The sequence below is a fragment of the Alternaria infectoria genome (assembly GCF_024043175.1).
Source record: "Alternaria infectoria strain BMP 0036 chromosome Unknown scaffold_1, whole genome shotgun sequence".
NCBI lineage: Eukaryota > Fungi > Ascomycota > Dothideomycetes > Pleosporales > Pleosporaceae > Alternaria > Alternaria infectoria.
In genome coordinates this window covers 1,519,100-1,546,882 of record NW_026250690.1, presented here as the reverse complement: position 1 = coordinate 1,546,882, position 27,783 = coordinate 1,519,100, and the positions used below count along the sequence as shown (strand labels likewise).

The following is a 27,783-nucleotide window of genomic DNA, read 5'->3' as shown; positions in this document are numbered from 1 at the left end:
GAGATCTGGACGCAGATTTGTCACTCACGGTCGTCGTACGCAGACGGAGAGAGCTTCATCCTCGACCCCGTAAGCCTTTCTAGTCTCCGTCTCACTAGTCGAATCATCCATTCGAAGACCCAAGACGCATTCCTACAGCGTCATCTCGCTTCCTCCAAGTTCAGCCTCATGCCATGGAGTCTGGCAATTCTGAAGGACCTGTCTGAAAACGAGCATCTGTGCACGTATGTGGAAGAGTTGGAGTTTGGCCCAGAGGTATTAAATACGAATCTGGATGTGGACCTTCGATATATCAAAGAGCCGTGGGAAGAACCGTCTATGGGATGTCCACACCCTCAAAGCTACATATACATGGATTCTGCCCGACCCGTATGGCCCATGGTCAAGCTTCCGGAGCCGCTTTGGAAAGGCCTTACCGGAAGAGGTTCAGGATCAGCATTAGTGGTTCGTTGGAATGACCGAGGTGGCTATACCCACTGGCTTCAAAAGTACGAAGGCACACTCAAGAGACTGGTCGAGCACCAGAACCGCTTTAGCACAGCGGCCAAATACGTTCGAGATGCCATCGGAAAGCTTACGAACTTGAAGAGTATCAAGATCAATCCCCGTCCTATAGGGGCATATTACGAAGAACGATTCGCCAAACCCATACTACGGAGTAGAGGTACCATGTCGCTCTATCGCGCAGTCGGAGCACACGCCATCGAAGTGACCACCGATTTGGCCCCATCTGGTTCGAAAACTCTATTGGAGTTTAGCCTCGATGGCCTTCTCTTCATGGAGTATTACGCCGAGGTCATCATGCTGGAGAATCTTTCGAGAATACTGAGCACGGTTGATTTGGACAAGCTCACAGTTGACCTGACAATCACTGCGGCGAATCTTCCATCGAACGGCAGGATTTATGATCCTGGTCATCAAAGCTGGAGAGCCATAGCTTCGCGGATACGAAGTCTAACTTTCGATTGCGCAATGAGTGATATCGATGGTAGCGAGATTCCTGCCTTGCTAACATGGATATCGGAGATGATGATCTACGCTACTGCAGTCGAGCACTTCTATGGACGCAGCTGTGACTTTGAGTACCGGATGCTGCGGACTGTCTTTGTGCAGTCCTCCTGGACCAGTCTTCGAACGCTACATCTCTTCCGATCTCGCAGTCACGGGCGCAATTTGCTTCGGATGCTTCTCCGTCATCGCTCGACACTGGAAGATGTGAGCTTTTCGCATGTCACAGTCACAGGCACGAGTATAGCAGCATGGAGAGAGATATTTGTAACAATGAGAGACATGCATCGGCTCGGGCGCGTCACGCTTGATCAACTCGAAATACAAGGCGATCTCAATATGTCTAGCAATGCGCCGTACTCATGGGCTTCTAAGCCACTCACATCTGATCGGCTGAACGCCAAAGGGTACGAGAGGGTTTGCTCGATGTTGGACTTCGTGACGCAGCGCATATTACTTCTTTCGGGTCGAGATATCACGTTCTGGCTAGTACATTTCGAGCTTCCTCAATAGGAACTCATGTGTACCAACTTGACGATATCGCGAGCTCAGCCGCTTCTACGGATCCCAGAAGCAAATGAGTACGTTACGAAGCTGCGAACTGAATTACTTGTTTGGAAGCGCAAGCGGCGCACACTGGACGAACTCAGGTAGGAAAAGACGGTCTGACTGTAGCTCCAATCATGACCTAGGTAATTGTAGCTCTCCTAGAATCAAGCCACCCATTCAGAGTCAAGTAATGTCGCTGAATGCGTCTTTTGGTACGATCGCAACATGCAATCATCGACCAAGTTCGTCTGAGTAGAGCAACGAGTGCGCGTACATGCGGACTTTCAGATGCACAGCATGCAGCACAAGACTACCCTTGGTTCTATACCATGATGACGTTGTTACATTACTCGATTCTTCACTCTTACCAATGCAAAACACCAACTCGGCGGAGAATAGTAAGCATGCCAATGAGGTATCAGACAGTATAACCCAGGTTTTCGCAATGCCCGCGTATGCAATTCTTCCAGTATGCAGGGCTGACCAAGCTGGTACCTACAATTTGGCAATGCAGCATTATCATACGCTCTACTCATGGTGGGGCCACCATTGGTGTGGTAATACTCGAGCTTCTACTGGCATCTTTAGAGATAGGTTACAGGTAGCGACGCCGCGAACCCTGGTACCACGTATGGGGCCACCTTGCTAGATAGCACCTCATTAACAACAATCAGGGGTCTATAAAGACACACAACTTTATTTAAACCCCCGAAAAGTCTTCTTCATTAGCGATTCTAATAGCTTCAACGAGATCACAACATCCACGATACAAAACTTCCCGACCAGAAACCCGATATCTGGTAGCAGCATACGTATATTAATCGCTTGATATGTCTTCAAGCGCTTCAATCAACTCAGTTGATTCTCTCGAGGAGCTTTATGGCACCAACACAGCTACCGTCTCGCATGTCGTTGAAACGCCCATGGAAGAGGTCCGACGCTTCTTCCTGGGTAAAAGCCATACCCAGATATTGCAGTATGGCCTTGGTATGGAGATACCCGGCGCACCACCACTAGCGGCGCATACCATCGTTGTCACCATGGATTGCGAAATGCACGAGATAGAGCCACGAGTGCTGACAGAATATGGGCTCAATACGTTTTCGCGGAAAGAAATGGCGCCAGTTCTCAACAGTCCCGGTATACATGGGGAAAAGATCTTGCGGAATATCTACTACTATCACATTCGTGTACGCGAGAACGCACACCTTATCAACTGGAGGTTCGTCAAAGGAAACCCCGAAAGAAATCACTTCGGCTCAACGCGCTTTGCCACGAAGGAAGACGCAAAAGAGTTCCTGGTCGAAACACTCGCGTGGCCTATTGATGATGACAACGAGGATGGTCCTAAATGCCCAGTCATATTCCTCGGCCACTCAGTCAAGAACGACCTTCGGATGCTGCAAGAAGAACTTGGTATCGACCCCAAATTCGACAGCAACGTTGTCGCTATCATCGATACCCAGAAGATTGCGAATGAGCAGGGTATTCGTGGAAAGGGTCAGAAAAAGGGCCAGCAAATCGCACTAAAAACTTTGATCATAGCCTTAGTCATATCTTTAGGCCCGAAAGGGCTTATAGAGTTTTGTAGTTCTTGTTGTAGAGGTGTCTTCTAGCAATTTAATAATTTTTTTGTTTATAGCTCGTCTCCGGGCTAAAAGGCCTAAGACTATTAGTTAAGCCCCTTGTAACCTGCAGGTAGGCAGAGGGCCTATTTTTTTATAAATTTACTCGTAGGAGAAAGCGTTTAAGCTGGAAATATTTGTGTATTTGACAAAATTTAAAATTCAAAACTTTGATCCCACACTTTGGCGTGGAGTTTCGCGATGGTCATACAGCCAGTAACGATGCGGCATACACCATCATCAGTGCCGTACAGATGGTCTTGAAGAATTCGCTGCCGACCGACCCAACCCGCTCGCTGCAGGACGTTGTGGACGGTGTCTCTGAGGATAGTAAGGGGACTGTTGTGACATTTGGGTTGCCTAGATGGTGCACTGAATGTAAGGTTGCCAGCCATCTTGTTCAGCCAGGATGCAGGAAAAAGTTCGTTAAGATAGAAAGAGGGATGAGAAGTAAACCTTCTAAGCGGCCATGATCGCGCTGGTTGCACGCGTCGTACGATCCCATGTTTACGGATGGGGTGTTGGTGGAGGCCTGGTGGGCTGACGGGCATTAACCTCCCTATTTCTTCAAGACGTCGCTTAGTTGTCACTTCAGTTCAACAGGCTGTATTACTTGTATCGCAGTGTATAGTATTGACACCTCGCTACATCTCGAAGACCACCGCATCGACATGTCACCCTCTCCACCAACCGCGCGATCGTTCAACCTCTGATCCCAGACCATTATCATCCGATCTAACAGCACCTCCCCTTCTTCCCAGCGCCGTTCCAATAAGTCGTCGTCACATAGCCTCCTTGGTCGTTCCGCTTCTTCTCTTTAGGCCAGCAGCACGCCATGCAGACGAGGATGAAGAAGAGAAGCGCAACTGTGGCTGCCAGGCCGATCATGATGGCTTTGCCGTGAACGCCGAAGTAGACATACTCGTTGGGATTGGTGGAAGCGGCGCTTTCTGCTGGTGCAGTGGAGGCTGCGATAAGAGAGGTGGCGAGTGTTGTGGTTGCCATGATTGTATTTTGTTGGATTGCTGTGGTCTTTGGTGTCAGTCATCATGGCCATGGACTGAGAACGAGAAAGCACTCACTTACACAGTTTTTGAGCTAATGCGTGTCAACTCTTTGATGTTTTTGAGGCTAGCTGAGCGTTTGGGTGTATGGTTTGAGCTGTCAGTACCTAGGTACGCATAGAGCCACAGCGTGCTTTTATCCGTAGATTCAAATGCTTCTGCGCACGGTATCCTCTCACGACTTCCGCTTTGACATAGTCAAAGGTCTCCCTAATATTCTGTCTCAACGTACACAACATACAGAGCTCGCCTATTGAAACTCACTGTTTGCACAACTTCTCGTGGGAAGCAACAATCTTTTGAGGTAACATGCAGCTCTCCTTCCAAACAAGTCACTTTGTGCATGTATACCAGTACATAGCCACGAAGAGACCGATCTCAACGCTTTCTAATCTCCCAACGAACTGAGAAAAGGCCCAATAGGGCTGAACCGCCGACCCGTCAATACTTACACTGGTGGGAACCTGCATGGAAGGTTGGTAGAAGGCCCAGACATGGTGGGAAGAAGGTGGTGTGACCTTATTCCTAGTGAAGAAGGATGGAAAGGCGATGTAGCTCGTTGAGTAGAGCGAAACTCAATATCTTTCAGAGTGAGCTGGTTATCCAACGGCGTTTCTCGATCCTATGTCGGGCTTCGTTGCGTTCTTCTTGTCCGGATCTGTAACGATTCTGCCTTGCGACAACATTGTTCCACGATCCAATAAGACGGATGTCGCTTCACGAAACGTTACGCGAACGTGGCACTGCAACGGCGATGCATGTTCGTACATAGCGCCGGTGAAAAGGACCCTTACAGACACCGCAGTCGAGACGATTACTGCACGTATCCTTGTCTATGCATGCTTTTAAATTGGAGAGTATGACGAGAACTCGAATGAACATTCACCGCGAACATGAAGTCTGACGGCGGATTAAATTCTGTGGCTTTAAACTTGCCGCATAATATCGCTCTTCATTACTAATTACCTTTAATCGTACACTAACTGTCTTACTACTTCCGGTTCACCTCTGGTAGCGCAAAATCAGAAGTTCGTAGCTACCCCAGGTCGATGTCCTCTATGCATATCCGAATCCTCCATCTCCGCGACGCCATCCGGTACGTTTCCTTGACTTCTTGGATCAAGCTGCGGCGGAAGTAGAGGTTCGTTGTGCAGTTCAGCCGCTTCATGAAGCGTCTGGCGAAAGCTATCAGTACCAAGCTCACTCATTGGACTCATGGTCCCCGCGCCATGCAATTCAGCCGAGCGTGTAGAGCGTAGAGGTGCATTCGTGCCAAGCTCACTCACTGGACTTCTCACTCCCTCACTGCGGAGATCGGCGCTGCTTGTCCTGATAGCAGGTCCGCCGGAAGGCGAGTTTGCATGCCAGCCTTGCATAGTTGAAGTCTGAGAGATGGGCGAAGTGGGTGATGGTAGGCTATTCACGGCGTGTGGACTCAGCTCAGGGTATCGAGAGTCCATATTGCTGCCATGACAATGCGGTTCAGGTCGTTGTGCTGATTGGTAGTATCGCACGCTCTCATTGCCTCCACCACTCATTTCTGGTGGCATGTAGTAGCCAGTTTGGGGACGTGGTGATGGGATTTCCTCGCTATGCAGTTCAGCTTTCGAGCGTTGACGCACCGGTGCACCGGCTTCCATCTCCGAGTATCTACCGAAGCTCGAATCATTGCCGATGTTTGGAAGTTTGGGCCTCGGGCTAGTGTTTCGAGAAGGCTCCCATATATCTGCGGAGGAAGCGAGAGAAGATTGACGCTTGCGGCGACGCAGGAAGAGGAATATGAGGCCAATTATAAGAGCGATGCCTACAGTACCGCCTGCTGCTGTACCAGCTATGGCGGTAGTACTGAGAGCAGGCGCAGCAGCATCAGTGGTGGTAGGCTTTGGGGCCGTAAGGACAGTAGTCGTGGAGTGAATGTGTCCAGGAGCGGTGGTGCTCGACGCAGCACTGTTGACGTTGGCCGTGTTGAATGGTGTAGGTGCTTCTGCTTGCGAAGCCGTACTGGAAGCCTGAGTCGGCGGTACTGACGATGGTGCAGGAGGCGGTGATGATGACGGCGGTTCTGAAGATTGCTGCGTAGATTCGCCAGGCTTGGAAGTTGGAGAGTGAGTACTCGAAGACATGTCACTAGAAGTGACAGGCCAAGTAAAGGCTGAGCTCTTTGCAGCTGTAGTGGCAGACGCTGTAGTAGTGCTCTCGTGTTTCAATACCCACTGAAGGTATTCGTCGGCTTCATCGTTGCTTATGTGGGTCAATGGTCCATTAAGCCGACCCTCGCAGTCGTTTTTGAAGGTGATCATGAAGCCTATGTAAGAGTTAGACTGTAATAGTCAGGCAAACAGTAGCGAGGATGGCGTACGGTAGATGTCTGCGTCGTCTACACACGATTGAATGATGCAACCCGTGTAAAAGTTGAAGAAGATATCGATACCGCCTTTGTTGTCGCAAAATGATACGAAATTGCTTGCGCATACTGTTCCGAGGCCGTCCCCAAGGAGACAGCTATCCTGGAAGCAAATTAGGCGCTTCATCGTAGTAAAAGCGCAAGACCTGACTTACAGTACAATCTGGTACGTCAAATTCCGTATGACGCCTAACAGTGCAATCATCCTGCGAGGGATCATGCGTAGGATCCTGTGCGAGAACAATGGTCCAAAGAAGAATGATGTAAACCCACATCTTAAGCCTGCGTAACACTCAACTCTTTCAAAAAGACCAAACAGTTGTAAGATGCGACAGAAACCGATCTTATAGACCCTCAACAACACCTGCTGACGTAATGTTTGCTCCCAGTCCAATTCGCAACCTCGTGACACCACTGAAAATCTCTGCCCTCTGACAAACGGCGGGCGATTAGCAGACCAATCTCAGTCTCTCTTGGCAAACGGCAGTGTGCAGACTATCACTCGAGAGACGGTAAGTTGCAAAGACACGGGCACCTAGAGTCGAGTGACACATGTTTTGTTTGCACTACCAGTTCGCATGCACCGCCTAGTCCCGTGCGACTTGGTCAACGGAGATAAGCCTAAACCTAGCTCGTCGCCCAACGGGCATCCACAGGAACTGCTACACGAGCCGCAAGGATAAATTCCGAAGCAGTTCACCGGTGAGAATGGGGAGATATCAATAAAACCCAAAACACGCAATCTCAAAATGCACCTCCGCGGTTGTGGCGCGGCTCCAGATCCCCATTTCTCTCCCACTCATCCCGCTGCATCCGTTCAAATTGTGCCCGCGATTCCCTGTCTTGCCGAATGTCGATGGAGTCATCGCCGTAGCTAGGCCGGCGTGCGCTATACTCGCTCGCTGAGTCGTCTTGCGTATTGCGCTGGCCCTGCATGACTTGACTGCCGCGAAGCTGGTTGTTGGGTAGCTCGAATTGACCGTCATTGTACGGCTTGTGACCTGGGTACCGGACGAACGTCGACATGGCGCAGTCTTCGTCGGCTGTACCGTACTCAGGAATTGGGCTCTTAGGGGTTGTAGGGCTGAGGGGGAAGGCAGTCGTGCTCCGCGGCGAGCCGACGAGTGTCGCGTCGTTGTAGGTGGATGCGGTACCGTGCCTGGATGCTGCGGCGTCGGAGCCTGCGCTGCCGGTTCCCTGGAGATCTGAGAAGTCGCGGATTGATGAGTCGCCCCTCAAGGTATGGATCCTGTTGCTGAAGCCGTCAGGGTTCATAGCATCAAGCATCTGAGCGTTTTCGACGCGCAGCTTCTTGGCCTCCCTCTTTTTCTTCCACCAGAGCCACAGCAATCCGAAAACCATACTGAGGACGAGAAGGACTCCGATGACAATTCCCACGATAGATTGGACGTTGAGCTTGACACCGGCAGGAGCAGGCGCAGGATTCTTGGGGTCACTAGTCGTCGAGTCGGGTGTGGAAGGGAAGGTGACTGGAAGGTAGGGCTCCCATCGTTTCGGGATGTCAATGAGCTCCTTGTCTACCTTGTTACAGTGGTAGTAGAGACTGTCGAGAAACTCTGTAGCGAAGTTAGTGTTGAGCGACGGAATGTTATGCTTTACACAATAAGACTTACCTTCTCTGCCAATGTCACCGTAGCAAGCGTCGAGAACGCACTGCTGGTTGAACTCCGTGTTATGTTCGAGCGAATTGCTGGCCTTGCAGATGCAGTCGAGGTCGCCCATAAGACACAACGCCTCACCCTGTGGCTTTGTCGTCATGCACTTCTGTGGAATCTGGTCGATGTTAGTTAGCGCGCAGAAGAGCGGGTTTGAGAGCGCATACTCCACAGATGGGTATCTGTCCATCGGCTGGTCCCGTCGGTGTTGGCATTACGGTGGTTGTGGAATTGGTGATTGTAGTGGTGAGTCGCGTCGTAGTAGTCTTCGAGGACGCCGCGGAAGTGGTCGCGCTTGTGGCCTGAGTCAGTGTACTCGGTTGAGTAGACGTACTAGGTTGAGAGCTCGTGGTGGTGGTGGACTGCGCAGTGGTAGAAGTGGAGACCGGGATATGCGGATTGTACTGAGCCCAGGCTCCAGTGAGATCGATCAAGGTCTTACCAATACAGCCTGAAGAGTACTGCTTAAGGAATACTAGCCGGTTATGGGTTAGCTCTCTCACTCATTTTCTAATTTCCTTGGGGCGGGGGCACGGTACGCACGCCTTCTTTTGTCGTCACCGACCAATTCCCTCAATATGCAATCTGCGGAGAAGTACTGATTGCGACCAAATTCTTGTGTCTTGTCACAGACGCATCCAAAATATCCAAGAGTGTCCCCGCTGTGGTTCTCGCAGTACAGCCATTTGTGCTCGTTATTCGGATTGTCGGGCTGGTCTGGGTACATGGTCCCTTCTGCTTCTTCCTGGCACTGTTTGGATATCTGAGCTAGTTAGCTGATCTGCAGCAAACAACATGGTGAAATTTCACATACTTCATATACAGGCGGTACATATCCAGGCAGGTCCATGGTGGGAGATGCTGGCGGTGGTATATCGGAAGCGGAAACGGCATCAGGAGCAGGAGGAGTGTACCCTGAGGGGTTGTTGTTGTCCGCCATGTCTCAACCCTGCAGCAGTGAAATACTCAAGATGTGAAGAAAGATGTGATAGAGATGTTTGTTGATTCACAACTTCCACACCTTCCAACGTCCTCGTCTAGCCCCCTCTGTACGGTGAGTGAGCGCCGGTTAGGCGATCCGATGTCGGTGACCGAGCTGTCGTCAGAAGCTTATCTATATACCCGTAGCGGCGATGCTTCACAGCCTTTCTAGAATAAGTCCAGGGAATCGTGCGGTTATAGTTGAGAAATTAACGGCCGAAGGTGAGTGTACGTCGGTGCTTGCGTGCCAGCAATCGATTGCATTTCGCTCGACTCCGGGAGTGCGCATTGGCTCATTGCGGTGAATGATGGCACCTCAGACTTTACTTGCGTGGCACGCAAACCGAGATTCGTTCAAGTCGCCGCACTCGGCGTGCTGGCAAAAAGTCCTCGAACGCAATTACCTGTACAATCAGCCAATAACCATAACTATGGGCGTTCGAGACAGGAACAAGTACGAACGGAATTCCGAGAAAGAAATCGTCGAATTAGGTAAGTTGATAGCTGGCAGCACTCCTCGATATGCCTCCAAATCGATAATCAGTCATATCCAAAGAGACCCCAGTGTGAACAAAAGAAACCTCGGTCTATAGCTTGTACGCGGATTCCTCGTCTTCTCGATCCGTCTTCGCATGGTATACGCATCTCCGGCGGTCAAAAAGCCAAATTGCTCCATCTGGTATGCCGCCTCTTGCGCGTCCCATCTCCATCATCCCATCCAGCCTTGCTTGTTTCGACAACGCGTCTAGAACAAGCAGTCCAAGCAACAGCAGCACGCCAAACCAGCGCACAATCCCGCAAATAGACCGCCACCACCGCCATCAGCCCTCCTGTCGTCCTGGTAGTAGCCGCCCGGGGGCGGTGGGCCCTGCTGGTACTGCATCTGCTGGCCGTTGTATCCTCCTTGGGGAGGTCCGTATTGTCCTTGAGGAGGACCATACTGGCCCTGTGGCGGTCCGTAGGGGCCAGGCTGGCCTTGTTGGTAGGGGTTCGGGCTGCCGCCGTAGTAGTCGGGTTGGGCGCCGCCTTGGTTGTAGTATGAGGGCTGCATGCCGCCGGGGGCTGGGCCAGCATCTTGGTGCGCTGGTGGGGGATAGGCGGGTGGTGCGCCTTGGTCCTGAGAGAGGGTTAGCGCGTGGTTGTGGTTGCGACTGGATTGGATAGGAGATGGGAATGTCGCGCGCATTGCGACAGGAGACGCTAGCGGATGCGAGGCAGACGTACGTATGGTTTAGACATGTTGGTAGTTTGCGAGGATTACAGAGAGTGTGGTGTAAGTGTGATGGACTCCTCGGAAGGCAAAAAGACTGTTACGTCGTTTACTGGGCGGCAAGGCTGGGTAATCTCTTCCAGCTGTCGATCGAACTTTGTTGGGGGGTTGTGCCAGGTGTGAATGGCGATCCTCCGGGAAAAGTGTGAAGAAGGAAGGAATGAAGGGTAAGTAGGGAAGGCAAGGTTTACTGGAGTAAAAGGAAGGAGCGACAAAGTGGTCAGAAGTACAAGTAGAATGCGGAGTTGATCACACACCAGATGTCGCGGCGTACGAAAGAGGGTGGCTGAGCAAACGTGGCGGACGGGCTAAGCCTTGTTCGGAATAGTCTCCATTCGATAGTCCACCGTGAGCGCGAATCGCTATACTCCCAAGGCTTGTGGTACCGTGTTATCCGTGATCATGCATATAGTCGGCTTCGCAGCTATTACAGTATTTCGTAGTCCTACTATATCAAGTACACATGGTAGATGCATGACTGCAAATGCGTGCAGCACTTTGCCTGGTGAGTAATCGTTGCAAAACAGCGGGTACATCCAGGGGACATGTCAGAAAGTCACAAATGTCACGCGTAAGAGGATGCGAATATGTAAGAAGAAGAGCGCAGCCAACGCGGGCCGCCAGAAACAAGTAATTCTCTCTCCTCCTCGTTGGGGCCATGCCTCCAACCCTAACGCCTCGTCCAGCAGATCCAGACTATAATACAATGCTCTACGTTCCACCCAACATCACCTGCCCGTCATCTCAATGGTATCATATCCACCACCTACGTCCCAGTAAAATAGCTCAGGATCCTTCTATGCCTGCACGTCCAGGCCCTCGTTCGCCGGTGCCTGTTGCATCTCCTCGTCCTTGCGCGGAATAATCAACTCCTCTTTTTGCTCGTCGTCAACAAATTTCCTCTCGCTAACGTGTTCTCCCTCCTTGGGGGCGACCCATTTATTTGTAGTGATCTTCTTCTGACCAGGCTCATGCTTATACAAGCAGCGCGCGTTAAGACACGGGTTGAACTTGCACATGATGGCACTGTGTCCAAACTTGCAGCCCTCGACAGCGCAGTCGGCGCCGTTGTGACAAGGCTTTGATGTGGGATGCTTGTAGGGGCACGACGAGGGATCACGGCAGTTGGGCCAGAAGGCGCACTCCTGCTCTGATTGGAACTTCTGTCGCTGCGCAGGCGATGGGTGCTTGCCGACACACTTCTTGTTCTTGCATGCCGCACCGAAGTCGCACGTATCGTTCATGTCGACCGGGGTTCCGGGAATCGCAGCGGGCGACTGGTGAACGAAGTGGCAGTCGGGGTTGCTGCATCGCAAGTTGAACTTGCACATGGTGGACGAGGGATCTGGGCGGCCGGAAGGCAGTTCGACGTCCATACCGCTGCCGCTCTCTCCAGCTGGACCATCTGCCATCGTTTCGTCCTCGCCTTCCTTCTTGGTGAAAGTCTTAGCATTCGGGTTCATGCCTCTGCCGCCCTGGTGTGACCGGTCTATGCGTTGATGTAACGGCTTCTTAGGTCCGCGGTTGTTGCCATTGAAATTGGGGTTGACGAAGCCGGTTGGTTGGCCACCGGAGAAAATCTGCTGCATCATCTGTGCCTGCTGCTCGTACATCTGCATCAGGGCCATTTGCTGTTGCGGGTTCAGGCCAATGCCAGGCATGCCATTCTGACCACCCATTCCCGGCATAGGCATTCCTGGCATACCGCCCATACCCATACCGTTCATGTTGTTCTGGCCCATGTTCATGTTGGCGTTGCCCATACCGCGGCCGTTTGCCATTGCCTCGATTCCGCGTCCGATGTTCTGGCCCCGTGGGCCTTTTGGCGGATCGCGGGCGTGCGCGTTCACACGACCAACTCCACCGCCGGCGCCACGTACGCGATGTAACACCGAGTCGCTGTTGCGGTCCATGTTCTTATTAAGTTGGTTGAGCATCCGGCCGCCTCGTGCTGGACGTGCTGCTTGGGCACCGCTGCCGTTGCGCATAGCCTTGGGGCCTGTAGGACTGTTTGCGGTTAGAATCTGCAGGTTTTGATACGAGGAACGTGAGCGCAGAGGAGCCACGGCAAGCTTCGACGTCGCCTTGATTTGGCATGCGCGTGATTGCGCGATATCCTTGCAGTTTTTCCACGGTTGTGGAGCTGCCCTAAAGGGGCGGGAAAGTGGAGGGTTCACATACATATTGCCTTGTCCTTCTGACGCGCCTTCCATATCTGTATCTTGCGCAGCTGCCGAGTTGTCGTTTGAGGTGCTGTCCATCTGGTTCTCGATTGACTGTGTGACCTGCGCGTTGCCGCCGCTCGACTGCTTGAGGTGCTCGATCTGCTCGAATAACCACTGCGCAAACTGCTGTGTCTCTGTGTTCTCCGGGCCCAGGTCGAGCAGATCATTTGACAGTTCTGATGCGACCTGCGCTTCGTTCTTGTCGTTGGCCAGCATAAGGAGGATGTACTCGAAGAGCGTCGTGTCTTCGCCGCCCGTCGTCCACCCAAACTCGGCGAGCTTGGGCTGGACTACCTGCTGCAGCTGCATCGCCAGCGGCGACTCGCTCGAGAAATCGACAGCCATGGTGAAGGCAGGCGTTGGTTGATGGGCTTGTCGCGTGAATTCGAGGTTGGCGGTGGGTGGGAAACAAAGGGAGCGACGAGGAACGCGACTTTTGTGACGTGTGACGTAAGGCTGTCGCGGGTACGGAGTGCGACGGTCGTAAGAGATGTGTCGTCAGTCGTGAAGATGGGTGCGCGTCAAGTGCAGTGGGTTGGAGCGTGGGTTGTGGAGAAGGAAGCAATTGTCTCGGAGCGCCTGCTCAAGTTCTGCGCAATCAAAGCTCGGCACTTGCCGCTGCCACTAGCGCCTCGCGGTGCGTCTTGTTCCATCGCCCGCCTTCTTCGCCACCCGATTATACATCAGGATGTGCTCTATGGGGTTGTTCTAACAGCACCCGGAGACATTGTATGGTGGATCAAAGCGGCTCGTAGCTGCTTTGTAACGCAGCTGGTTCAAACCCCTAGACCGTGTTGCCGGTAGTAGGTCACTGACAGCTGTGTCCTTGTCATAATAATCAGAGTCACTGTTAGATACAGACAGACATTTGCAGTGCATGTTTTATTTGGAGACGAGTAAGATGTTGCATCACCTCTGCCAATAGTGAGAACAGAAGTAACACGCGCCGGCGATCAAAGAGAGGCTCTCTTTGACATTCAATGATAGGTGATCGTGTTTTTCAACAGTCGTGGACCAACTCATGGTCATCGTTCTCGAAAGACAGTACAACGTAATACTGTTCACTAAATACTCCAATTAGACTGTCACAGCATCTAGAGCGCTTATCAAGAGATTCATGTATTCAGCCGATCAAGATCACGCATGCGACTGCTCAAACTTGAGGCGTGCCTCTTCCATGCGCTCATCTTCTTCCATCCGAAGCCTCTGTTGCTCGCGTAGTTCATCTGTGATAAGAACACCGGAGCCTGTTGTTCTGCGTTCTGGAAGCTGTTCCTCACTCTCATGCCCAGTCCTCGACATACTAATGTCTCCTGACATCTTCTCGCTGTTCTTGTCGCGATTTCTGGAACCGAGCATATTCCTCAAGCCATGACTCTTCGGCGCGTTTCCACTGGATCGATTAGGCGATTGTCGAACGTAGCCCTGTGTGTCGTAGGAGATACTGTCTGTTCGTCGGAAGCGGCTCTTTGGTACTGCAGACGCGAGCCCTGGACAGCAACCGATGATGATAGCTGACATCAAGTTAGCCGAGTAGAGTGTATTGAGATGCGTTGGACTTACCTGTCGAACATTCGATGATGGTCCACATGGTCAGCCACTTTGGATCTGGCGAGCGAGGCCTTCCATCCTGGCCAACCTGCACAATGCGGATAGTTGAGAACAGTATACAAACAAGGCCGGATGCGAATAGGAGACCGCAACCGATCTTCTTCGGATTTTCCATCTGCAGGTTCCAGATAAGCCTGATGGGTAGGAACATGACTGCCACTTGTCAGTACTAAGAATATGATCAAGTTACGCGTTTGAACACACCCATCATGTTGGTTACAGTATCCACTGCGTATGCATAATAGAGATTCGCAGTTTGCCGGCGTGTTTCGCTAGGCGATGAACATAGAATGCCCTCGCCCAAGAAACTCTTGGTGTCGTTGCAGGCTAGACCAGGGCCTGTAATGATGCACGTTGCCCATGTCTGTGCCCAGTTAGTCATGCTTGCTGGAGGCTATGTGCGTAAAGACAAAGCAACGTGAACTCTTACATACCACAACGCAAAAGATCAAGGTGAACCACCAGATCCAAAGGTACTTCTTGGGCATTCCAGACAACAGCTTCTTGTATAGTGCCAATAGTGAGAACTTAACAAACCAAAGACACGTCCAATATTCCATTCCGCTCTGCCACATGACTTTCGCGGCGAGAATAATGTCTTCCATCATGGTGGGCCATGGTGCAATGCGACCAGCTTGGAGAGCCTGGAGTCTGAAGAAAATGGGCGTAATGAAGATGTAAAGAATGGTAAAAGCAAGATAGGCAGCGAATGCAATGTAAAGCAGGATGTCCTGTGCTTCAATGGGTTTGCGCCGCCAAATCTGAACACCGATCCGTGCGATGAAGACCGTCGATGTCATCGCCAGCATGGCGTAGTCTGTCCGGAGTAAATCATGCTGCGAGATCCAGTCAGCGCCCGTGGACATGGTTGCTGAGGCGTGTGTTTCCAGTTGTCGTTTAAACTCGCACAAAGAATAACAGAATCCTTGGGATACGTTCCTCGAAGCGTTTGTGTGTCGCGACAAGACCGTGCCGTTGAAGCTGTCAAGATGGAATGAACCTAGGATTCCGATCCACGAAGCCCGACACTCTGGATTAAAGCACTTCGGTGCTGGGATTTGCCAGGGATTACCCAAAGTACAGTGCGCGTAGGGGTGCAAAAGCCCGTAAGACGCATATGCAAATTGATTTACATGGGGGCCATCGCGTGTCGGAGTGTGGGTAAGGGTTAGACGGCGACTGGATTGCCCCGGTCCTCAGTTCCCGGTTCCTGGAATCTGGTATCCCGATCGTTTCCTCTTACGCGACGTCGCGCACTCTTTTCAAGAAGTCCGAAAGTAGTTGTGATGGCCTTATTCAAGTGTTGACGCGCACGTTTGGTGTTCCGTGGTGGACGTAAGTCAGCAAGCCCCCAAAACGCCTCCTGGCTAAATGACCCTTAGCTTAGGAGGTGCAGTTCTCCGCTCGCGCTATTCCTCGTCGTGTGTTGTTCGTATTTGCGCTACAGCGTCCGAAGCGGCACGGTGCCTGACGCGGACCTAGCGGACAGCATGCTTTTTCTGTCAATGCCGACATGTGCCTGGAGATTACCACCTGGCAGCGTGGATGGGGAGCAGGCTTCGGCGAGGCAAGCCACAAAGAGACTAGCATATCACATATTGGCTCACAGACTTTATCGTGGTGCGAACCTAAAAGGGAGACTTTGGACAGCCGTAGAAGTGGCTGCTCCTAGAAGTCTGCTCAGTGGTAAGTCGGATGAATGTAGTCAGCTGCCTCCTGGTCGATAGGTGCGGGTGCAAAGAGGTGTCTTGCGGTTGGCGGATGCCCGGACAGTAGTGTACAGCTGGCGTGGTGGTGGCGTATTGAACCGTCCCGTGGCAAAGATGAGAGAGCGGCACGGCTGGCTCCTGCCTCATCCACTCCCAACACGAACCGCGAACGCTTGCTTGGCAAGTGAATTCTTATGTCTTACTCCAGACGCTGCAAAGTGGAGACCATGAATCGCTGCAAGATTGAGGCACAGCAACCCAGCTCATCGGAAGCGATGCATCTACCCGCAGAGCCCTCGGAGAAAAAGAACAAAGATGTCTTTCATGCTTCCACCGATGTTGCGCTACGTCGAAATTGCCATGCAGCCACACCAGCTCCAGATGAATACCGCTATCAGCTACCATGCTATACTTTTGCCACGGCGCGCCTCACGTCAATAGACTAGTCTCTACCCCACAAACTTCGAGGTTACTGTCCACTAAGAATTTGACCGAACTGGCCGTTCCGCGTCGCTAGAGAGCTATAGACCCCGTCGGACAAGCACTGACAACACGTCCGTAGTAGTGTCCTTCGCGGCCTGGAACGAATATGGTAAACCTACTCCGAAGTACATTAAGTGCAGTGGCTCCCTGCAACTCAGTCAGTGAGCCACTCTCTCGGTACCAGCTATATACCACCGTCCGGCATCTTCCGCATACTGGCGAACAGGGAGCATGAAGTTTACGATAGCTACTTCGACAAGCGCCTTTGCAGCTTGCGTGCTGGCAAGTGGTTTCGAGCCTGACGAGTTCAATGTCACCAAAGCGTTGCTGAACAACGGCTTCGATGTCACTGGCATTTCTGGTTTGGCAGTTCTGGCGGAACGATCTTCCTCCAGTGCTTGTTCGCTAGCTGTATGTTGATACACATTTTTGCATGTTGCTCAAGATCGATACTGACAAGAGGTATAGTGTGCAGCCCTAAGATTTTCCTTTGGTAACGGTACCGTGTTGTCGGAAGGAAGTGCAGGATACGACAGTTTCACCGGCGATTATTGGGCGGCTCAGCAAGCCGTTGTCAACCCGTTCTGTGTGTTCAAGCCTAGTAGTGTTTCGCAAGTCTCAACTGTTGTGCTCCTGTCCCGACTCACGCAATGCCCTTTCGCTGTGAAAGGAGGTGGACACGCTGCCTTTGCTGGTGGATCTAGCATTGAGGGAGGCATTACTATTGCCCTGGAGAAATTCACCGAAAAGACCCTATCTGCAGACAAGAAGATCGCCTCTGTTGGCTCAGGAAATCGCTGGGCGGACGTGTATCCATGGATTGAGCAGTATGGCCTTGAAGTTATTGGTGGTCGCGTATGTTGCTTCCCTTTCCTGTTTCTCTATAGCTCCCTACTGCCATGACTCTTCTAACAGTGCGCAGATCTCATCCGTCGGTGTGTCTGGATTAACTCTAGGAGGAGGCATCTCCCATTACGCGAACGCCCATGGATGGGCATGCGATAACATCGAGTCTTTCGAAGTGGTGACAGCCTCGGGCATCATTGTGGACGTGAGTGCCACCCAATCTCCAGATCTCTATTGGGCTCTTCGCGGTGGTGGCAACAACTTCGGTATTGTCACCAAGTTCAACATGAGAACTTTTGTTCAAGGTGAAATGTGGGGTGGGCAGCGCGCCCATACTGAGGATCAGTGGGATAAAGTGTACGAAGCATACTACAACTATGCTGTCAACGCAGAGAAGGACACGAAACAAGCTCAGATCGTGTCTTTTGCGCTACAGGCTGGTATGAAGATTGCGGCCGAGGATCTAGAGTACTCCGAGCCTACGCCATGGCCAGCAGTTTTCGACGACTGGAAAGCCATCCCAGCGATCATCGACCAAACGGCCATTGCGAACATGTCGACGTTGGCCAACCAACTTGGTGCTGGGGCACCCGATGGCGTCCAAGAGACTTATTGGGACCGAACTTTCAAGGTGGATCGGGATATCTTCAAGGCGTTCATTGACATATTCTTCGAGATGGTGCCTGCGATTCAAGACGCTGCGGGCATCTTGCCCGTTCTCTCCTTCCAGGCAATCACCGTCCCTGCCATGGAGAAGATGCAACAGAACGGCGGTAACGCGCTCGGTCTTGACCCCAGCGATGGCCCAATCTTCATCTGTAATCTGGCTATCCTCTGGACAGACGTTGCGGATAATGCCCGGATCATGTCTTTCAGCAACAGCCTGTACGAGCGGCTTGTCGAGGAAGCGGCGAAGAAGGATCTCAATCACGACTACATCTATATGAACTACGCGTCGCCGTACCAAGATGTCATTGCTAGTTATGGGGCTGCCAACAAGCAAAGGTTGAAGAGCATCTCTGGCGAGTACGACCCAACGGGAGTCTTCCAGGTGCTCCAGCCAGGGTATTTTAAGCTCGAGGGAGCACCTTACAGAGCATTTCCTGCGTAGTGAAAATGTAGACAGTCAGCAATAGATGTACCATTAGTGTAATATGTAATCGACAGTTGCTTGACAACGCGTTGCCTTGCGCATGTCGCGCTCGTGAGCTCTTTCCCCATCAGTCGAATTGAGGTAGTTTTGGCACCGACCATCTCGAAGAGGCAGGACCACCAAAACAGTGCGACAGTATGCGCGACGTCAGTGTTCCGCCGATTAGCGCAAATTGCAAGGATCAGATGTCGAGTGAATGTCGAAGCTTCAGGTACTTGACGTCTGCGTGAGAATGCCAAGGCGCGCTAGTCCAAGCGTTTGCTGTAGCTGCCTCCAGTACTTTCCTGCCGGCTTGCGACCTTCCATCATCGACCACACCCGTCACTGTCACCCTCGACTTGTCACAGCTGCAAGTTTGAACCGTTTACCTCCATACACGATACCCAACTAGACGACAACCATGTCTCGCGGCGGCGGCACCACGCTCTACGTCACCGGCTTCGGCCACGGCACACGCGCTCGCGACCTTGCCTACGAGTTCGAACGGTATGTCTTCCAACGCCTCGCCCCAATCCGATCGCAATCGCATCGTCGTTCCGCATCGTAGCCCTCGATTCCACAGCCTTTGTACACTTCACGCGCCCCGGGTGTCGCGATCGCTGTTGCGCGGCGCAGCTTCCTCCTTCCCACAACACCCGTGCGCGTCGACGACGATCTGCACCTTCCGCCCTTCTTCCACACGCCCCTTCCAAACAAATGATCTGACAATCCTCAAGCTATGGCCGACTCGTCCGTTGCGACATCCCAGCGCCCCGTTCGGCTTCTTCTAGACTGTGAGTTGGCCCTCCCCGGTAGCAAACGACCCAGGCTCTAACAGGCCAGCAGCTTCGCCTTCGTCGAATACGAGTCTCGCCGTGACGCCGACGACGCGTACCACGAGATGCACAACAAGCGCATCGGCCGCGATGACTTGTTGAAGATCGAGGTATGTCCGAACCGCATAATGACGTGGGTCTGTCTAATCAGCTACAGTGGGCCCGTACGCCTCCTTCGGCATCATGGCGGTTTGACTCCGGCCGTGACCGTCCCCGTGGCGAGCGCTCTGAGCGTGGCGGCGACCGTGGCGACCGTTCCGACCGTGGTGGTGACCGTGCAGACCGAGGTGTTCGCTCTCCTCGCCGCCGCAGCACCTCTCCTCGTCGCGAGCGCGGAGCTTCTCCTCGCAAGGACGACCGCCGCGAGCGCGACTACGACCGCCGTGACCGCGACCGGTCAAGGAGCCCCATTGATGGCGACCGTGAGATGAAGGATGTCCGTGATCGCGAGGACGACCGTGGCGACCGTGACCGTGGCGATCGCGATGAGAGGCGCGAGCGTGAGCGCGAGGCTGACCCGGTCGGCGAAGTCCGCAAGAGTGAGGCAACCGACCCCTTCTACGACGAACTACTCTGATCACAAATACAGTCGACTCTCCTCCCCCTCCCGCTCACGAAGACCTGGACGTGGCTGAGTAGAGCCGAGTTGCGTTGCGTCTAGCAAGCAGCTTCCGGTTCACTGTCACTGTCTGCCCAAGGCTAGTATTGACACGAGTGCTCAAATTGGTTCAAGCACGGTGTTTTGTTGCGAGGAAAATGGTTTCTGGGATTTTGTTACTTTCATAAGTGGAGGCTAGATTTACTTCTATGTCCTGCCACGACATTAATGCATTCAGCAGTCGAAAAGCTCGATTCGGATCTTCTTTGCGAACGGTTACGGCGACTTCCATTCGATTCGGACTTCTCGCCTTGTTTCGGTCGATCGGTCGATATCGATGCGGTTCGAGTTCCTTGCCTGTACACTATTCGGTCGGTCCGTAGTACCTCGAAGTCTTCCAACCTCACTTTCCCCCTTCGATCCCCGTTCCGAAATCACGTTCACGCAACTCCCCCGACGCCCCCACCCCGATGCGAAAATATACGATATTCAAGGTTTGTATACTTTGCGCCAGTAGATAGACTTGTTCTGCCGTGACAGTGACTTTATATGTATACGGTAGCTTGTGAAATACAACTTCTTGACAATTGAATCCCTCAGCGTGTAGCCTGTTATTAAGCTGTGTACCCGATGTCGTGGCTGATCTCTTGTGTGCACTGAATTGCTCGTGCATGGTATGGCCTGTGTAGGGCTGAATCAATGACGGCAGCAGCCATCGATTGCGGAGAGGAAGCGGCCCAAGCTCGGACATTTTCCCGCAGGAACATCAATTGAACTTCCCAATGCACCTTGTTGGTCGTCGTCGCAACGCCCATCCAATCGATCTTGCGACCAATTGAACCGGCAATGCGGCTCCAGAATGTCTCGCAGAAGACGTTGAAGACCGTTGCCGCGCGCCCCGCGCTTGCATCCCACACGCCATCCCCATTGCATCCGTGTCGGCCACTTCTCGCATCATCACAACGTCTGCTCCTCCGTTCCACGGCACAATGCGCCGTTCGCTACCAGTCCTCGTACCCAGAGCGGATAGCCATTCTCGGCGGTGGCATAGCGGGGTTGACGAGCGCCCACTTCATCGCGAAGGAGTTCCCACAGACTAAAGTGGTGGTGTTTGAGGCGGGGAAGGACACGGGTGGCTGGATCAAGAGTCGACGAGTCGACGTTGTGGATTCAGAGGGAAAGAATGGGAATGTGCTGTTCGAATTGGGCCCGAGGACATTGAGAAACGCAACTGTCACTGCAGGACTGGTAAGTCGAACATGTCTAAACCATGGTGGCATTGCTAATGGAGTGTGTATAGGTACAAGAACTCGGTCTCGTTGACGACATCACATACACGAGGCGCAGCGAACCCGGCGCAAAGAACCGCTTCATTTACTATCCTGACCAGCTCAACCGCCTTCCCTCTCCACCACCCACCTTCGCAGACTTCTTTACATTATGGCGGACTGGCATACTGAAGGGTATATTGGGTGCGATCACAGAACCATTGAGGCCAAAGCGGCCGGACTCCCTGACGGATGAGACAATTGGCTCGTGGCTCGCACGAAGGGTGGATAAGAGGATAGCGGACAATCTTGTCTCAGCGGTATTCCACGGCATATATGCCGGCGATATCAATCAGCTGAGCGCTAAGACGTTGTTTAATACGGGTTGGGAATTGGAGGCGCGATACGGCAGTGCTATTGGAGGCTGGTTCCGCATGCAAAATGAACACGGACAATCGCAGCCGGTCACACTCGTCCACCCACATGATCGGGAAGTAGCGAAAGCTATGAACGAGGAGATTGATCTGGAACTCGACTTTGCGAAGAACCTGAAGGATTCCGCTATGTTTTCCTTCAGAAACGGATTGCAGCAGATGGTTCGAGCATTAGTGGATGCTGTGGAGGCGAAAGGTAACATTGAGATCAGAACAGAGTCGCCCATTCAGACTTTCAAGCCTCTCAATGAGAACGGGAAGTTGGGTGTCGAGGTTGTCTCTGGGGTACGTTCATCGTCTTCAGTTAGAACCGCAAGTACTGACAGTATACAGACTGAAGGCTCAACATCAACTGAATCATTCGATCTCGCCATCTCCACCCTCAAGAACGACGAGATTACCCCCTTCGCCACAGTCATGACAGTAAACCTCTACTTCCCCAATCCAAACCTTCTCCCTTATGAAGGTTTCGGCTACCTCATCCCACAAGGAATTCCATTCGAGCAAAACCCCGAGCGCGCTCTTGGCGTAATCTGGGACTCCTCTGCTGTTAAAGGTCAAGACACAGCTAGCGGCACAAAACTCACAGTCATGATGGGCGGCCACTGGTGGGACGGCTGGAAGGGGTTTCCCACGGAGGAAGAAGGTCTAGAAATGGCGAGGAGCGTTATCAAGCGACACCTTAACATTACCGACGAACCCACCGCCCACATCGCAAACCTCTCACGCGACTGCATTCCTCAATACACACTCGGCTACGATGAACGCCTCAAGCAATTCGCGCAAGGCATGTCCAACGAGTTCAAGGGCCGGTTACGCGTTGTAGGCGCCCAGTTCAATGGCGTTAGTGTAAACGATATCATCGCCGCGTCTTGGCAGGTGGCGAGGAGTTTGAGGGGAGAGGGCTGGAAGGGACGCAGTTGTGGACTGGACAGGATTATGGATGAGAGGGAGTGGGTGATTGTGCCTGCTAAAGAGATGGCGTATGTTAAGAAAGAGGTACGTGTTGGAGACTCTGGCATGGGTCGCAGAGGCGATGGTGGGGTGTAAAACTCTTGGAAGAGCGATGGCGTGTATATAGGGTCGCTGAGTAGTGAGACTAAGGGGTAAAAGCATGAAAATGTACAATATTGACCCGTTAGCCGGACTGGTCTGGTCCTCACGCCTCTAAGAAGTGACGTATCTCCGAGTATGGCGGTCGCGCACAGCGATCGAATTTCCGCCCTAGATGTATCTCCTACTATCGATGCGCCGGAAGTCGAGCCTTGGACCTGAGCTTCTGTCGGACGGCAGCATTGACGCACGACCTGCATGGGATGATTAGGAGTGCTGAGCCTTCCACTACGACCACACGATTCTGATGGTGAACGTCTTCTGCTGAGCTCTAAATACCCCGCTCCTGCAAGAATGCGGCGTGGTTGAACTCCAACTTAGCCATGTACACTCCAGGCTTTGTTTGAACCGGCTCATTTTCTTACACACAAATCGAGAACTTCGAACTCAAATAACGAAGCGTGCCCTTGTCAGCGCACTTCCAAATATCGTCTTATCGCCCTGGCTTCACGGTCGCCATGCCTCGTTGCACTCCCTGCACTGCGTTCGCGGACTTCGCGGAAGTGCCGCCGGCGCCTCAACTTGATCGTAAATGGTCATCAAGAGCAGAGGTGATTGATTCGGCGCGCGCTGGCTGTGATCTTTGTACGCTGTGTTGGCAATACGCCGATGTGTGGGCTTCGGAGGAAGAGTATCTGAAAATACCGATGCGGCTTCATCGGTTCCACGGTACGAACGAGAGAATCGGACTAGTACCCTTTATACTAGATACGGGTGGTTCTAGTCAACATATAGACGCCAACAAACTGCGCTATAAATCGCCTCCGTTGGAAGCAGATGAAGATCCGATATCACAAGCTCGACAACTCCTCTCGCGGTGTCTTTCATCTCATGGCGGGTGTGGTAAGATAGAGGATGCTGGCCTTGATGAAGTAATCACGGGCAGCCAAGATTCTGCTGATCATTGCGGTACGAAGCGTTCTTTGCCGCGTCGACTGTTAGATCTTTCTCAAGGCTCTGATGTCCTCGTCATCGATGTAGAGGCGTGGATCCTTGACGGCACAATATCAGTAGCTGGATTGTCACAATACTGCACCTTGAGCTATCGTTGGGGAGACGCACCTCATGGCTGCGTGTTGGGAGCGCCTTTCCCACGCCAAATCAGCATCGAGATAGAAAGTATGCCACAGACCTTCAGAGACGCTATAGAGACAACTCGGAGGCTCGGAATCCGATTTCTGTGGATAGACGCACTGTGTATAGTTCAGCCTGATGCCTGCGGCGACGAAAAAGATTGGAACGCGGAAGGGCCTCGCATGGGTACCATATATCACAACGCCATATGCACTATCGCTGCCACTTCAGCCCACAATGCGACCAACGGTTTCCTTTTGAAAACGGGCAGTGAGCGGATTCGTGCCATTCCGTGCGAGGTCGTTCAGCATATGGATAATGGAGAAACGCGTACTCGCTGGTTGCAAACGTGTTTCACCGATTTCGACCGCGCGGTCACTTCTTCAGCTCTGAACAAGCGCGGGTGGGTCACTCAAGAGCAGTTTCTTTCACAACGTGTACTTCACTTCACGCTGCAAGGCGTAATTCTGGATTGTCGGAGTACCCTGAGACATGGCCACAGCTCCGTACTTGATGTATTCAGGAATCGTTCTCGCTCTCGGGACGTCCGTGAGTTGGTATTTGGCAAAATTAACCGATCTTGGACGGAATGGATGGAAGTCGTCGAACATTACTCAAAAACTGAGTTCACTAATCCTGGAGATCGGCTAGTTGCCCTATCATCGTTGGTCAGAGCCTTTGATCGTACTCTCGATCATGCCGAATTTTACTGCGCTGGTCACTGGAACCGTACCCTGCTATTTGATCTCGTGTGGATGAGGTCGTGCCTTCCAACCTCAGAAACGCCCAAACGCCTGAATATCGCTCCCACCTGGAGCTGGGCTTCTATTCAAGGAGAGATGTGGTTCCGGAGCGCGGACATACGAAACCGCAAGATGCTACTTGCGACCTCTTCAGCAGATGTATTGGATATCAAACTGGTTCCTTCCCAAAGTGACAATCCATATGGTAACATCAGAGAAGGAAGGATAAGGCTTGTTGCTCAAGTTGCAACTGTCTATATAGGGACTAAAAATGCAAGAATAGAAAATTCATTGACTGAAGATGGAGGGACGAAAGAAGCGCTTCATCTCCGGATTGAGAATCAAGGGAGCCAGTGGTACTCCGAGATATCCCGCTGGATTCATTGGGATGAATGGTATGGGAACAGGACAGAGGAGAAAGAGTACAAGGTTGTTCATTTTCAAACCATGCACTGGAGAGATGACAACTGGGGCGTCATTTTTGAATGGAATGCGCTCATTGTAGAGCAAGTACACGGGACGGAAAGTGAACCTACAGTGGGCGGTCGTATTCGCACATACCGCAGGATTGGTGTTTTGCGAGATATCCACTATACCAAGGATCACGAACGTCTGCTTGCTGAGGCGCCGACATACAACTACGGCAAAAGTGAGTTTAGCACGGAAACATTAGTGTTGGTATAGTGTAAGAGGAGAGTCGCTCGCTATGTATGGCAATTTTTGACAGACGCCTCTTTGCCTCTGGCGACATCTCATCTATATATGATTCCTCGTGGAACGTGTTTCACAGCCGACAACAGAAAAGGAGCTCACGACAGTATGCCTTGGCAGTGTGTTCGAGTACCGATGCACGAGATAGTAACTCATTTTGCGCAATGGGGCTAGCATTAGGCTAAAATATAAAATGAAACCAAAATATCGTAACTACGAGTTCAAAGTCGTTTGGGCTTCTAAAACAACATACTACAGACTCTTCGGCAGAATAATGGGTGTTGCTCGAGTAGCTACAACCAAGATCACAGACAAGACGATATCACTGCTTCCACCGAACCAAGCCCGTGCAACATATGAGAGCCTGTCTGCACTCCATGCAGTCCGCCGACCTCCTAGTGGTGAGAGGAGAGTGGCTCCGGGTCAGCAAGGATCAACAGAGAGTACAAGGCTATGTTCGAAAGAGCTCGTAAGGTAGTCATCTACGAATGAGTGTGTCCGCTCTCCACACGGATAGATATGTGCCGAACTTGTTCGATGTGATCTACATCGATGTGATGATAGAGTTTGAGCTAATGCATATCTCGATATGTAATCACTCGTGGAATGCACCAGACTACCTATCGGATCGGGTCGACCCGAACGAGATCGCAATAAGACCGGCATGGCATTCCAAGATACGGACCATATGTCTCTGTATAGACTGTGGTCTCACCGGTAGTGGACGTGATTGCTTTCTTGCCTGACTGACTTCCGGGTGTTCCCGTCGAAATGAGGCCAAGACGTTGCTGTAACTCTCCATTCCGGCGGAGAGGGCAGATCATGCACAACAGAAAGTTGCCAGTGGCACACGTTGCTGCGCCAAGGTGATCTACCCATCTTGGCGCGCCATTTCCGCGCTGTTGTACCACCCGAAGCATGTATCAGAGAAGGTCAGGAGGTGTCCGAGATGCTGCCGTGTGTGAGCTTGTCCAGTCTCGACGAAACCTTGATGGTAACAAGCACAGAGTCTTGTTAGCGGAAGCTTCTCTGCACCCTAGCACATCGTCAACGAGGCTGGTACCTGGGGGACAGTGGAATGTTGGGTCTTAGGCACTGGTCTAGTCGGGGCAATGCATGCAGTGCAAAGATAGTGGATGTCTTGTAGGCCACCGGAACGTCACTATATGTAGATGAATTGTTGAGCTTTGGAGCGGTGTTCACATTGCCTACCGCTGGGTTCGTTAGTCTCGTGCCTGTGGTTGTGTTGTGCTGCCTGCCAAGTGGCGGACGTTTCCTCCGTGTTAAGAATTCGTGAACGGCAATAGCGACGGGAAGTAAATCCCACCCGACGCACATATCGTCAATCTCGTGTAGATTGGCTGTCTGAATGATGAGCGGCACATGAACGAGTGCCAAGCGCGGAAAGCAATCCCTCCATGGTGCCAAGAGGCAGGCAATAAAAGCAAGTCGTCAAGAGTATTGCCAAGACTGGTGATCCGGCGGCGTGGAGGTAGTGGAACGCAAAGCAACGGCGGTCTCGGGGGACGTTTGTTTGGTACAGTGATCCGCGCAACTCGGTCCGTTGTACGGAGAATTAATGAAATGCGATCGACAACGCATCGAGTGCTGTCACTCTGTGTGTACAGCATAGAGAGTTTGTCCGGTCAAGAGTGAGTGCTGGGTCGTGACTTCCTTCCGAATTCGCCTACCCCACAAAAAGCACGAGCCGCACGTACATGGAGAAATAACGCATTCCGCTGCAAGACGTGTTGAACGCTCTGCGGTCGGAAGAAGAAACAACGACTACTGCAGGTGCAAGTGGGTGACAGTGGGGACATAACGGGATAGGAAACCAGTCGCTTGACTCCAAGTCTCAGCGGGACTCACCGCCAGAGTTGCGCGACGACGTCAGAGCACGTATGTACTGGCCAGGTTGCATCTGTCAGCTGTGCAAGTGAATGAGGCGAAGAGAGCCCGCTGCGTGGGAGGAGCAGGCCAACTCGTCCAATGGCGGTCGTTGACGCGAATCTTTTGCAAAGCAAAACCAAGCTGGGTCGCCGAACGTTTGGAGTGCGGTAGACGCATGTGTGCAACGCGATCAGGGTGCACATGGTCGCGATCGGGAGCCGTCTCAGCACGAGTCCCTGTCCAGAGCACTGCAGATGCTTGCAGATTGCATGAGGTGATACGAACCCCGCATTCAGTCTGGACAGTACTGGGGCCGATGGGCTCAGCGACGAGGGAACAAGTTATGCACGTAATTAAGCAACCTCGAGACCTTGGTGTCGTACTATACAGCTTGTGCCGGGAAGCAGAGAGGCGTGGTTCAGCTGGCGTTCCAACAGGCAATAGCGATGGCGGGGAAATGGCGTTGCAGCGGCTGGTGACCCCCACGATGTTCGCCTGTCGCGTTCGGCGGCAAAGGGCAGCCTAAGCTTTGG

At 52.3% G+C, this 27,783-nt stretch overlaps 8 protein-coding genes across 8 annotated transcripts; 4 read left to right on the top strand and 4 right to left on the bottom strand.

Moving 5' to 3' along the window:
- Positions 1-351: 351 nt before the first annotated feature.
- On the top strand, positions 352-3,895 carry J4E92_000540 (uncharacterized protein; the record flags this gene model as incomplete). The annotated part of the gene is made up of 4 exons (XM_051491956.1): positions 352-988; positions 2,416-3,144; positions 3,396-3,512; positions 3,807-3,895. 4 exons carry the CDS (start codon positions 352-354, stop codon positions 3,893-3,895), a joined length of 1,572 nt encoding a protein of 523 aa, XP_051357468.1.
- Positions 3,896-7,394: 3,499 nt separating this feature from the next.
- On the bottom strand, positions 7,395-8,541 carry J4E92_000539 (uncharacterized protein; the record flags this gene model as incomplete). Its single annotated transcript, XM_051491955.1, has 3 exons — positions 7,395-8,227; positions 8,285-8,444; positions 8,494-8,541. The coding sequence occupies 3 exons, from the start codon at positions 8,539-8,541 to the stop codon at positions 7,395-7,397; spliced, it is 1,041 nt and encodes a 346-aa protein (XP_051357467.1).
- Positions 8,542-10,052: 1,511 nt separating this feature from the next.
- On the bottom strand, positions 10,053-10,546 carry J4E92_000538 (uncharacterized protein; the record flags this gene model as incomplete). Its single annotated transcript, XM_051491954.1, has 2 exons — positions 10,053-10,424; positions 10,532-10,546. 2 exons carry the CDS (start codon positions 10,544-10,546, stop codon positions 10,053-10,055), a joined length of 387 nt encoding a protein of 128 aa, XP_051357466.1.
- An 828-nt stretch (positions 10,547-11,374) lies between these two features.
- J4E92_000537 (uncharacterized protein) lies at positions 11,375-13,147 on the bottom strand (the record flags this gene model as incomplete). Its single annotated transcript, XM_051491953.1, has 2 exons — positions 11,375-12,584; positions 12,759-13,147. 2 exons carry the CDS (start codon positions 13,145-13,147, stop codon positions 11,375-11,377), a joined length of 1,599 nt encoding a protein of 532 aa, XP_051357465.1.
- Positions 13,148-13,939: 792 nt separating this feature from the next.
- J4E92_000536 (uncharacterized protein) lies at positions 13,940-15,279 on the bottom strand (the record flags this gene model as incomplete). The annotated part of the gene is made up of 4 exons (XM_051491952.1): positions 13,940-14,316; positions 14,366-14,566; positions 14,618-14,777; positions 14,848-15,279. 4 exons carry the CDS (start codon positions 15,277-15,279, stop codon positions 13,940-13,942), a joined length of 1,170 nt encoding a protein of 389 aa, XP_051357464.1.
- Positions 15,280-16,836: 1,557 nt separating this feature from the next.
- On the top strand, positions 16,837-18,562 carry J4E92_000535 (uncharacterized protein; the record flags this gene model as incomplete). The annotated part of the gene is made up of 3 exons (XM_051491951.1): positions 16,837-17,016; positions 17,074-17,460; positions 17,528-18,562. The coding sequence occupies 3 exons, from the start codon at positions 16,837-16,839 to the stop codon at positions 18,560-18,562; spliced, it is 1,602 nt and encodes a 533-aa protein (XP_051357463.1).
- Positions 18,563-19,004: 442 nt separating this feature from the next.
- J4E92_000534 (uncharacterized protein) lies at positions 19,005-20,058 on the top strand (the record flags this gene model as incomplete). The annotated part of the gene is made up of 5 exons (XM_051491950.1): positions 19,005-19,090; positions 19,321-19,377; positions 19,430-19,529; positions 19,577-19,958; positions 20,009-20,058. 5 exons carry the CDS (start codon positions 19,005-19,007, stop codon positions 20,056-20,058), a joined length of 675 nt encoding a protein of 224 aa, XP_051357462.1.
- Positions 20,059-20,863: 805 nt separating this feature from the next.
- On the top strand, positions 20,864-22,769 carry J4E92_000533 (uncharacterized protein; the record flags this gene model as incomplete). The annotated part of the gene is made up of 3 exons (XM_051491949.1): positions 20,864-21,265; positions 21,318-22,004; positions 22,053-22,769. The coding sequence occupies 3 exons, from the start codon at positions 20,864-20,866 to the stop codon at positions 22,767-22,769; spliced, it is 1,806 nt and encodes a 601-aa protein (XP_051357461.1).
- Positions 22,770-27,783: the final 5,014 nt, after the last annotated feature.